This window comes from Oxyura jamaicensis, chromosome 18, assembly GCF_011077185.1.
Source record: "Oxyura jamaicensis isolate SHBP4307 breed ruddy duck chromosome 18, BPBGC_Ojam_1.0, whole genome shotgun sequence".
In the NCBI taxonomy this organism is placed as follows: domain Eukaryota; kingdom Metazoa; phylum Chordata; class Aves; order Anseriformes; family Anatidae; genus Oxyura; species Oxyura jamaicensis.
In genome coordinates, this window is record NC_048910.1 from 6,644,925 (window position 1) to 6,657,292 (window position 12,368).

General features: G+C 44.4%; 1 protein-coding gene and 1 long non-coding RNA gene across 2 annotated transcripts; one reads left to right on the forward strand and one right to left on the reverse strand.

The window, feature by feature from the left end:
* Window positions 1-2,493: 2,493 nt before the first annotated feature.
* Window positions 2,494-6,966, reverse strand: TOB1 (transducer of ERBB2, 1). Its single transcript, XM_035342299.1, has 2 exons — window positions 6,670-6,966; window positions 2,494-4,428 (listed from the first exon to the last, which is right to left on the reverse strand). Exon 2 carries the CDS (start codon window positions 4,292-4,294, stop codon window positions 3,314-3,316), a length of 981 nt encoding a protein of 326 aa, XP_035198190.1. The 5' UTR covers window positions 4,295-4,428; window positions 6,670-6,966; the 3' UTR covers window positions 2,494-3,313.
* A 1,660-nt stretch (window positions 6,967-8,626) lies between these two features.
* LOC118175770 lies at window positions 8,627-11,321 on the forward strand. The gene is made up of 2 exons (XR_004755125.1): window positions 8,627-8,762; window positions 10,958-11,321. It is a non-coding gene; the product is annotated as an uncharacterized LOC118175770 (long non-coding RNA).
* Window positions 11,322-12,368: the final 1,047 nt, after the last annotated feature.

Below are 12,368 nucleotides of genomic sequence, written 5' to 3' on the forward strand. Positions count from 1 at the left end.
CTCTGAATCTGGTTATGGTTCAGACGTTAAGCGTAACACCAATCCATTGCTACTTCAGACATTTAAGGATTATTTTTTTAAAATTTGTGTTTGGTTGGAGGCCTTGAATGAAGAGACAGGATGCACTAAGCATCATGGAGGGGGATGAATAGTTATGGTTTTACTCTTTTCTTCACTGTAAATAAAATACGTCTTCTGAGGTTTAACTTACACCAGTAATTTTAAGGAAGTAAATTGCATGTTCACAACAGAAAATACAAAAGAACTTGCACAACTGAGCAAATGCTTCCTTTTTTTTTACCTTCGCTCCATTTAGGCCCTTTGTCTCAAAGCAAATATATTTACCTGAGAGCATGGCTGCAAGAACTGAAAGCTGGGTGCGTGCACATTAAATGAGATTGACTTGGCACTCATTTAAAACAGAATATTGCAACATCAATGTTTGATCTAACAAATTCAGCACTAAGCTTTAGTACAAGATAAATAAATGGATGTAGTAGACTGAACAGAAAACAATAAAATCTTTAACTTCTAATAAGGAGTAAGAGAACAGATTAAAAATATTCTCATTTGCATTCTTCAACTGCAAGCTTTCTCTCCAGATTGTCTCCCTGCAAAGCACCATAAACAACCTATGAATGACAGAAACCTGCTTACTAAAATCTTTACATTAACAGGTGCTGCTGCATGTAGACACCCACCAATAAATAAATAAATAAATAAATAAAAATAAAACCCACTTTGTTTCCAGACTGCCTTTCAAGGCAATGACTGCCTTTTATTGTAGAGCTGGTTATGGTGAAAGCGAACAAATCAGAATGGAAAGAAGGTAGTACTGCTGGATGACCTTTAAAACAAGTGATCTTAGCTCACATCACAGGAACACCGAAAACAGTCTCTGCTATCAAAGCTGCTCAACCTCCTAGGCAGTTTAGTTATTATATTGTAAATGCTAATTATAGTAAGTCTTAAAGTCTAGACATAAAGATAGAAATAATACACAAATCATTCTCCATGTTTCAGTAGTTATGACAAATATATGTATGTATTTTAGACACTGTTCAGTGGCCTATCCCTTTTAGAACCAAAATCACCCACTCAAAATTAGTGATATGCTCCTAAGCATGGTTCTGTCCACTGATGTGCTGTTAGTGGAAAGATAAACCAGATGGCAAACTCAATAAAAAGCAGCCAGTTAAATACAAACAGATGAATGCCTAAAAAAATATTCACTCCATTATTGCTTTTGAGATGGTTGTCACGGCATTAGAAATTGATAGCATTGTCAGCCTCCCATCTCCAACCCACCCCTTTGCTAGAGCAACGCTTCTTCACACCTGTACCCTGTCCAAAGACCTTGCAGCACCGTTGCAAACCACGCTTGTCCTTGCTTACAGCACGAGGCTATTTCCAACAAGTCACTGCTCTTCTCACACCAGACTGGGTTTGTATGCGTGGTGCTGCTGGTGGGCAAGTTTACACCTTTTATAAGACCAAGAGCATCAGGCAGGCCAAGACTGATTTTGTCTCAAAAGCATGTTTCAGAACAGTAACGTTCTGATCATTTTAATGCTGTACTCCTTTAGTAGCTTCAAATTCACCCTTATGAGCCAAAGGACAATCCACTTAGCATGCGTCTCCTTTTTGTACAACCAGAGCTAGGAAGGAAAATAAATTGCTGTTTTAGAGTTAGGGATTAAGTAAGCAAGTTTCTCTTCCCCATGACAACGTCCATTAGCAAGGAACGCTATTTGTCAAAAGAACAGAAAACCGTAAGGGATGCAACTTCAAAATAGCCATGGAAAAGCTGAGTTATTTTGTCAGCTTCTGGAATCTGTCCTCCCACTCACATTCATGTTTTGAAAATCTATTAAGCTAAAATTGGTGAAATCCACTAGAATAAACACCTTAGATTGTCACATTGTATTTGCATTACATTTCTCTCTTTAATAGAGCATATAAAATCAAAGTTTACAATGAGTTTAGTAAACTGTACATCAGCATTTTTATTCAGCCTAGCTTCTGAGCTATTAATCCCTAATACAGAAACAAACGCTGATGCATTGGTCTAGGACCTCCCGAGATAATAGTTCCAATCCGCCCTGATTACATGGACAGGGAATTTCACTGAATCACCTGAGTACCTTCTCGATAAATCCCATCACACAACAAGTCAACATTCGCACCGCTTGTAGTCTTAATTCTCAAGGGAAAAATAACGAAGCGCCTTCTGACTTCAGTAAGCTGCAGTTATGGAAAACAAGCGAACATTTGCTCAAGTAATTGTAGGCAAGCACTTAATCAGGTTACGTGCTTTGTCAGAAGTATTTTAGGTAAGCAACCCATTGTTGTGGTGCATCAATACAGCAACCCTTTCCATCGCTCCTTTGTGATGCACTGAGTCAGACTTTTTTGCATCATTAGCACTGACAACACAAGAAGCGCAGCGCTCTGATCTTCAGCAGAACAGTAAAAACAGACCACAACAGTCAATTAATTTTAAAGAATTTTAATACAAACTTAATATAAACTATTTCAGTCCCTCTTAACATGTAAGACACTGACTCAAAATACTTTTATACCTTTTTTCAAGTATTGCACAATGTAGGTACAAAATTAATATTTACGATTACATTTTCTTCCATAATATATAGCAAAAATCTTTAAACTTTTAACAGAAAATACAATTTGTGTTTCTTTTGAAAAAAGCAAATATTTCGTACATTTTAATTCCACCACTAAGGAATATTCTGTACACAACTTTTTTAGAATTGATGTCTTTAAGATGGATATCTTACAATTTCAGTAAAAAAAATACAACATGAAGCTGCTGCAGCTGTCACAGATCACTGTAGTAAAAAGATATAAATGCAATACCATGTTGTAGAAACAATATATATACTCTGATATTTTACAAACTTTGTACTAAATTAAATTATACAATTAGAAAAAGACCAATAAACCCACTTATTAGTGCCAATTTTTTGAAATATATATATACATATATGCTTGTGGACATATATATATATACACATGAAAAAAATCAGCCATGTCCTTGCTATATCTTAAATACTGTAAGAGGCCATATTTTGAGAGTATATTTTTGTAATGTACATTTCAGTATAAAATAATTTTGTGCTTGGTTGGCAAATGAAAAAATGATGCATGTTGTATTTATCTAACCAAGCTTGAATGTATTCATACTACAAGCCTTAAAAAAAATCTCAAGAGGTGGAAAAAAAGATACACCCTTGGGTACGTGCATTTTAACTTGTACAATAGTATTTACTTGTATGTCACTTCTGTTTTATTTTTAGTTAGCCATAACTGGCTGGAATTGCTGGTTAGAATACTGCATGTTGTTTAAACTAAAATTCAAGCCATCCACAAAAGACTTCTCATTTAGACCTCCATAGGCTGCAAACATATCAAAGGCATTACTGTACTGGAGAGGACTGAGGTTAAGGGGGCTGTCACCAGGAAATATGCTACTGGTACTACCTTGACCCTGCATGTTGGGGAAAATGAACTCCTTTGCGTTAGGAGAAAGGGCAGAAGTCTTCTGCTGTTGCTGTTGCTGCTGCTGCTGACTGCCTAAGCCAAGCCCGTAGAGAGAGTGCATGGAGGAGGAAAGGGCTTTCTGCTTCAACAGGTCATTGACATTCAAGCCAAGGTTGGTGGGAGAAGTGCGGGCGACCTTGTTGCTACGGCCGCTATTCTTCATTTTGGTCGAGCCAAACTTGGTGGCAGCAAATGTGGCAGTGGTGAAGGTTAAAGGCTGAGTGGAGCGGGGCATGAAAGTTGGGCTCACAGCAGCAGAGTGACCAAAGGGAGGAGAAGGAGAACTAGACACTGAAGATGCTGGGTCACTAATTGGCATGAACACCTGGGCCTCTGGGTTAAAGCTGTTCTTGATTTCCTTATCCAACTCACATCCATTTTCATTATCATCCACATAAAGCACTTTCACTGGTCCCTTTTCACCGATTTGGTATGAAACCTCAAATGGGTCAATCCAAACACTAAGATCCTGAGGCAAGTTGCCACGAACATCATCAATGTCCAAACCACTCTCTTTGGATGCTTGTTCTATGACTGGGTCCACTTTCTCCCCTATATGTATACATCTAAACCCTGATCCTTTGTATGGCTTTTCTGGATACCAGTGCCCTTCATACTTCTTCTTGAGAAGTCTTTCAAGCTCTTCACCAAAAATGTTGACACGTCGTCTGGGAAGCTTATTGTACAAATATGAAATAATAAAATTGAGTGCTACTTGGATTTCAAGCTGCATAGCTGCTATGCCACAAAGGTTTAAGTCTGTTTCGAAACACGAAGAAAGTGTTCAAGATGCCACAGGGAAACAAAATTTCATTCAAAGTGCTGATTCTAGTAGATTATTATCCTTCACCTTGAGTGTTCTTGTTCCTTTAAGAAAAAACAAAAGCAAACACATCCAAATAAGGACAGCGTAAGCTCAAGCTCCAAGGCCTATTCTTTTAGCTTCACTTTCTGCATAAAATAGGTTCCTTTTTAAATGAAAAAGAAAATAATTGCAAACTATTTATGTTCATGCCTGCAAAAGGTGAGGGTGTCAACTACATTCGGTATGACTTACAAGCAGTACTGCATAAGATGCACTAGGCATGTGTTTACATATACAGCATGGGGTATTTCAGAATCACATGAGCTTGCACTTTAGTTATTCACAAAGCAGCAAGTATAATTTTTAAGACATCACAGAACTGCCAGGCCTGTCAAGGGTTCAATTACCAACCTATATTTGGATGATTTATGGTACTCAGCTGCAAAATTTAGCACTGGACTATTAGTTTAGCTTGAAAGCTCTTAAGTTCGAGGCTCATTTATCATTTTAAAGTTTGCAAACACATTGGTCACGCAGTAAGCTGCAGAAATATAACAATATTCTCAGTTGCTTTAGAGGACTTCACACAAATAACTAAAATTACGCTGCGCTTATTTTAAGTCCAAGCCAACCATTCACATCAACTGGTGAAATTATGTTGTGAATTGTGCTGCGCTGGCGAAATTATACTACGTGAAGAGAAAATGTCCGCTGTACATATGTAACAGTTCTGCCTTTCCTCGGAACAGCTAAACGATAATGCAGTCAATTCCTCGGAACAGCTAAAATGATAATGCAGTCAATGCATACAAAATAGACGCATGAATTTGCTGTCACAAGGGTGGCAACGACTGCGAAAATGATTACAATAATTCCACTCCCTAATTTTTCTCTTTCTACTAATTATTTTGTAGGTCAAATGTAAAATATTAGCTAAATACATATTTTGCGGTGTCTATAGTCCAGATTCCAAAAAGTTACTTGAGCCAAGAAGGCTTTTCATAGCCTCAGCAAAAACAACTGCTTTTCTCCTTCTCTAGGACTCCATTTTATTTTTAATATAAAATATGGTTGTCAGTCCTTCAAAGGACAAAAGGGAAATTAGCTATCTAAAGTTAAAGAAGGGACTAGAATCAAGCACACACCCTGCTAATCAAAACCCTGCAATACCCTAATATAAGGTACTCATCCACGGGAGACACCTTTATACAGAAAGTTCCGGTGAAACAAAAAATATATATTTTTGGCTCAAGTGAAGCGCTCAACAAGAATTTCAATTAAGGGTGTGCTTTTCTGCACTGCATCACCAGGAATGGAATTCTGTGTAGCTGCCACTGAAGATTAGAGAAATCAAAGTCGGTAAAAATCCCATTTAAAAAAAAAAAAAAAAAAAAAAAAGCTTTGTTATTTACATTGTTATTTCTTGCTCCGAATAATCTCTCCTTTTAAAGCCTGGAACCCTATTTCCAAGCCACTTGCACTCTCCCCAACATGGTATGGGAATAGTTTGTAAGATAAGGCGACCTTTAAACGTTTGCTGGATCAGCACTGGGTGGGGATAAGGAAAAGATCAAGGGCAAACAGAAGATATTTACAAAAGGGACACAATCAGCACAGAAAAGCTGATTGGGTGGTTAAAAGGGGCATTTAAAAAATGATTTATTAATCCATCTGTTTTGTTTCCCCGCCTCCGTGTCCTTTAGGAAAGAAATGATCCTTTCAAGGCGCGCCGGGCAGACACCATACATTTTTCTTACGCCCCAAAAACGGATCCAGGGGCACGAGCAGCTGATCAAACAAGCCAGCTCGGCCATTTCCAACTTTTATTTTGTGGTGGTGCTGCTGCTGCTGTCGCCGTTTTTAATATTCCCGACGGCTGCGGGCCCACGAAGCGCTCCGGGGCGTTACATAACGCGGCGGCCGGGGCTCTCCTCACGGCCCGGGGAGCTCCGGCAAACCGAGGAGGAGGAGGAGGAAGGAGAAGTGCAGGGCCCCGTGAGGGGACAACCGGAGGGCACAAGGGGCGAGGAGGCCTCGAGCCCCCCCCGGTGCCCCTCACACAGCAGGGGCCCGGCCGCTGGTTGCCAGCCGGCCCCGCTCGCACTCCTCCCGGCCCGGGGAGGCTCCGTGCCGTGCCCTCAGCCCCAGTGCCGCTCTCCCCGGTTCCCTCAGCCCCTGTGGTGTAGCCCCCCCCCCCCGTCACGGCGCGGCCGTGCCCGCCTCAGCGCCCCCCCTCCCCCCCCGCCTCAAGGGCCGGGCGGTGGCTGCCGCGGCCCCCCCCGGCCTCAGGCGGCGGTACTCACCCGGGTGGGTGTGCGGGGTAGTGCAAACAGTCCCGGCGGGGGTGTGAGTGCTGTAAGGGTACGGGGGTGCTGGGGGGGGGGCGGAGGGGTGCGGCTCAGCACCCGGCCCCCATCATCTCGCCGAACGAGCCGGCTCCCGGAGGATGGGAGGGGAAAGGAAAGAAGATTGAAAAGAGGGGAAAAAAAAAAAAAAAAGGGGAGGGGGAGGGTTGGAAAAAAAAAGGGGGGGAGGGAAAGGGGGGGAGGGCTGCGCTGCTCACACCCCCGCAACGTCCGCGCCCTGCAGCCGCAGCTCGGCTCCTTCTGCTACTGCCGCGCCGCGCCGCGCGCCCCTATATATCGCCTTCCTTGCCACGCCCCCATGCCATCACCACGCCCACCGGCCCCGCCCAGCCCCGCCTACCAGCACCACCCTCTGCTGGCCGGCGCCCGGCTTCGCCCCGCCCACCCGCCGCCAGGCCCCCGCCCACCCGCCACCAGGCCCCGCCCACCCGCCACCAGGCCCCGCCCCCTGCTGCTGCCGTGTCCCTTCCCCCCCCCAGCCCGGCGTGGAGGGGCAGCTCTCTACGTCAGCGCGCTCCTCGCCTCGCAACAGCGTTGCGTCACTGGCTACGTCAAAGCCTGCCCTCGCGCCCCTCAGCTCCGCAGGGACGGGGGGGGAGAAGGAGGGCTCCGCGCCGAACTACATCTCCCATGACCGCCGCTGCGGTGACGACCCGCGGGGGCCTCGACAGCGACCGGTCACGGCTCCGCGGGGCCTAGGGGAGGGAACGCGGACACCTCAGGGAGCCCCACGGGCAGGAGCAAGGGGGCCAAAGCGCCCCCCCCCCCGAGGCACGGTCAGGGGGGCGCAAAATGGCGGCGCCCCCTCAGCGCGGGCCGCTCCTGACAGGAGGGGCGCAGCCCCCCTCCCTAGGCGAACCGCCGAGGCTAAAAATACTCCCCCCAGGTAGCAACGCTGACCGATTGGCTGGCTGCCCGCCCTGCTAGCCGCCTGATTGGTCATTCGGTATCGAGGAGGACAACGTCAAAGCCTGGATCTGTGAGGGCGGGGGGGCCGAAGGCGCTGCCGGCCGCCTGAGGGGGACGAGGGGAGCGGGGCTGGCGGCCGGCAGCGCCCCTTGCCCCCCTCGGGACGAAGCTGACAAGAATCCGGGGCACATCTCCTCACAGAACTCCCCTTTGTACCGCCGCGGGGCTGCTGGCGAGAGCACGACCCGGGGTTGAAGGAGACGGCCTGCGGAGGGTTGTGGGGTTTCTGTGGTGTTTCTTCTCGCTCCGTGTTTGTATAACAATAAAGCATTTTGGCACAAACGCTGCGCCGGCCTCTGGAGTGATTTGGAAATAATGGGAAGAAATGGCGACGTTTTTAACCCTGAGGAGGTTAAAATCCGTGGGGGGAGGCAGGCGGTGGGAAATGAAGTGTTATGGAAGCAAAAGGTAGCAAGGGTGATATTGGGGATTTTCCACTGCTGAAAAGTCCTTCTGGAAGGCCTCGTTCATTGCAAAACTTGGTTTTTATTCAGATGCATCAATATGGGTGTTACGAGGATTGATTGCAGTATTGCAAACAATGTGAAAATCATAATTTAGGCTCAAAATAGTCGCATTTTTTGTCCCCATCTTTCATGCTTTTCTTCACTGTGAAGGGTTGCCTGTGCCTTCAAAGCAAATCGGGCCATGTGTCATCACCATGCTCCCCGGATTGGAAAGTGGTGTGGCGATTATAAAATTCCAAGCCCCGGCAAACTGGAGATGAGTGAGAGTCGCTGCAGCACAGCCAGGAATCCAGATCCAGAGGAGAGCCTTGGATTTCTCGCTTTGAAAAAGTTGTCATTACTTCTACCACAAAAGTTAAGAGGGTGAAATAACTACTGGAACAGATGAAATGACAAATGCAGTTTTTTAAATTAGAAATCTCACCGGTACAGCAAACATTGAACAAATTGGCAGATAACATCAGCTGTTTCCGTAAACAGTTCAACATGTTACTTTGCTCAGTTCTGCACTAACTGAGGCAGCAGCAGCGGATTTCCCTTTGAAGTGGGAAAAACTGCACAACCTGGGAGATCAATGTTTTCAGGCGAGATTTAGTAAGTAGCTTTACAAACCGACTAACTGTGCTGCTGAGTTGCTAAAAAATGAGCGGTTGTAAAAGCAGAAACTTTGTGTTGAATGGCTTCAACGCTACATGAGAAGCATTAGGAGCTGAATTAAAAATACAAAGCTAATACATGTGTAATCAAGGCTGCTGTGAGATCCTGTAAAGCTGCAAAAATGGTGAGGTGCTTTTCTATGGCTTATGTAAAAGAAGCTTCTAATGCAGTCAATGCTAAAATTGCGTGCTGTTGTAAAAATCTGATGTTAAATGTTGAAGACAGGTAATTGCCCTAAAAATAAGCTCTGCAGGTCAGCAAGAATCAAGCCCCCTTCTAGGGATCCAAGGAAAGTTTCAGTTTATCCTCATTGGTCGGAAAAACAAATTCTGACTTTTAAACTGCAGTGATCATCACCTTCCACGCTGCACACATCAAAAGTAGGTGCCAAACTGTAGTGGTGTTAAATTACTAGCACTTCAAAGCTGAGTCTAATCCAGGATGACTTGTATTCTTAAAAACGCAACTGTCTTTTTGGTCCACAAAGATGTGAGAATAAGGCCTGCAGTATTTTTCAGCCCTTTTGATTAATACACAGCAATAACAAAATGTCTGCCTCTCCCTGCTAGAAAAATCTTTAAAAACACAATCGATACAAAATCACAACTCTAGCGGCAAAATTTGACTCAGGTTGCCGATACTATTCAACTGCGAGATTAATCTTATATATATATATATATATTTCTAGTTTTTCCTGGCAAACCTTGACAATTTCTCTCCCCAGCAAAACAAATCAGTGGAAGTATTTCAGAGCATTGCAAGGAGGCAAGAGTGAGATTAGAAGTAAGGAGACTCTCTTAACCCATATTAATCTGGAAGGCTTTTGATCTCATCTTTGCACACAGCCATATCCTGCAATGGCTGTCTTACCCCAGCACCAGCAACTGAGCTACAGTTTCTGCAGTTTAGGTCCCTGCAGTCTAAACTAGAGAGCCAAGGTTCCTGAAACAATTGATAGCATTCTTCTAAAATCTAAACCACAGTTAAGTATCGATCAATACATTATCTAAAACTGAAATACAGTTTATTAAGCTTAAAAGTTATTTAAAGGAGATAGAAAAATTTTTAATAACCTTTGTTGACCTGGACAAGAATTTAAGAGAAGCAGCAAGCAAGGCTCAGAATACTCATCACCCATCTTTGTCCTTTTCACCCTCTCTACTAAATTAATGTTGTTGACCCCTACAGAATATATGCTGTGTATCCTCACAGTGGACATAAAGCTTTGTAACGTATGTTCCTGAATATAGCACAGTGTCTTTTTTTAACATTTTCCTATTTAGGAATACAATTCTTTTAGCATGGGAGCCTTGGCTTTGTTTTTAAAAAAGTGGAAAGCTTCTCCCCTTGTATTCATCCCTCTCTAGCCCAGTTTTATCCATTTGCTGATTTTAATGCATGTCCCTTTTCCCTGTCGTCTACCAGTGTGAGCACCCAATCTGGGCTGATCTCCAGCATATATCTATTTTTAACGATTTTGACATGTAGCGTGGATTCTCTTACATTTCACTTCACCAGCCTAAGCAGTAATTTCTCCATAAATACACATTATAGCGCGTGCACATGCATATCAGACGTTACCCGACTTCAGGAGCTCTCTGACCACAAGGATTTTTCAGTTGGGAACCACAAAATTAGCTTGGCTGTAACGTTGTTTTGATGGAGTAAAGAATAACCAGGAAGAGGAGAAATCAGCCAAAACCGAGAAGTTTGAGGGGCATTGGCCCAGCAGCAGCCAAGCCAGGTCATCCCCTAGGGGAGCCCCAAGCTCCTCTCCAGTAATGCAAACGGGGGCAAACAGTCACCTCCGATCAAGAGCAGCGGGCTGGCAGGGGCTGCTGTGTGCTGCTGGAGGTGCCAAGTGGAGTGCACATGGCAGGCTGTGTGTGTGATAACTCCTGTTTGCAGACTCCTACCCCAGGGCAAACAAGGACTTGCTGCAAACTGCTGCCTGGCTCCGCAGCAGCCCCAGCTGTGCCCGGACTTGTTCCGTAGCGCAGGGGGCTGCGGGAATTCAGAGAAATTGGATTTGTGTGCTGGGGCTGCAGGAGCACGCAGGGAAGGGCTGGCGGGAGGCAAACCTGGCGGTTAGATAAATGTCTGTTGGTCTTGTATCATTAATCCTGCCACAGAGGGGGAGAAAAAGCCTTTGAAGTGGAAGGAGGGAAGTGCTATGGTAACAGAACAGGCTGGGACTGAGAGACAAGCCCAGCATCACTGAGGGATGTTGTGCCCCACTGGAGCCCTCCTGGAAGCCCCAGAGGCCTGGGTACCAATTCTCAAGAGATGCACTGGGCTGCCTGCCCCATGCAGCCCAGATAGGTGGGCACAGCCATATACCCACACCAGAAGTTCCTTTGCTTTTAAGGTATGTGATGTTACTGGCTCTGGTATGCCAAGACTTTAAAAATGTGGCTATCGAGCGCTGGAACTTATATGCCAAGGATGAAGAAACAAGATCTGGGTACCTCCCGCTCTGTGCGGTCGGCACACTCTGTAAAACAAAAAACTTCCAAGCTGGTACTTTCTTAGATATTAGTGATTGTTCTTGAAATAGAAAAGAAAAAGAAAAAAAGGTGACTGACCTGCAGGAGCATGGGGCTCACAGGGACATCCTTCTCTCCTAAGTGGCACGGTGCTCGCGTGGCTTACTTGGCAAAAGTTATTGGAGTCCCGAGCAAGACACAGAAGGCAGCTGCTGGGTAAGAAGGAAAAAATAAAACCAGGAGAAGCCTGGCATGCTTTAATAAAGACTTTGCACCAAAGCTTCAGCCATCTTCAAGGATGAAGTGAGAAGGTTTTTCATCCTGAAGCTGCTATGAGACAAGATCTGTGGTTGACAAGGGGCCTGATAAGTACTATTTTGAGAAAGGGGAACACATCCTGGGTACGAGGAGAGAAATGGGGAGTAGTGAATCTAAATAAAAATACTGAGAAAAAGAATGATCGTAAGTAAACAGATACCATTAAGGGAAAAAGGCAATGGGAAATATTTCACGAGTATCAGAATTTTCTATAGTTATGAGAAAACAGCCTGAAAAAGAAGGAAGGAAGAAAAATTGATTTTATACTTTAGAGAGATTGACCTTTGAGGAAAGTTTTATTAAAATCCGATATAATTTTTTTCCTCGAGTTCACCTTTGCGTTGGGATGCTGCCAGTTTAATGTCAATCAGTTCTACAGTATCTGCTAACAGATAAAATTATGAGGTTAGGTCTGTCCTAGCTGATAGCCACCTAACTTCTCAGTTAATCAGCTTCAGATGCTTCACCGTGCTTGTTACCACCAGCCATTCATGAACAGTTTTAGAGACAGAAAGCTGCTTGTTAAGCTGTAAGGACAGCTCACCGTAATTATTTTATGGGGATCAAAAATAAACACTGGAGATAAAAGACTGATGTTTTGCCCTTTTAATTTCTGACAGATGAAAGCAGCTTGAAAAGTCTCTTCTGAAGGCAGGTTTCATTAAGACCTTGGTGAAGCATTTTGCTTACTTAGCATTTCCCAGGAAAACTGCTAAATCTATTTCTTGAGAGGCTAAAT

Coding starts and splice junctions, on each gene's coding strand:
- TOB1 (XM_035342299.1), bottom strand. CDS start 4,294: ATGCAGCTTGAAATCCAAGTAGCACTCAATTTTATTATTTCATATTTG.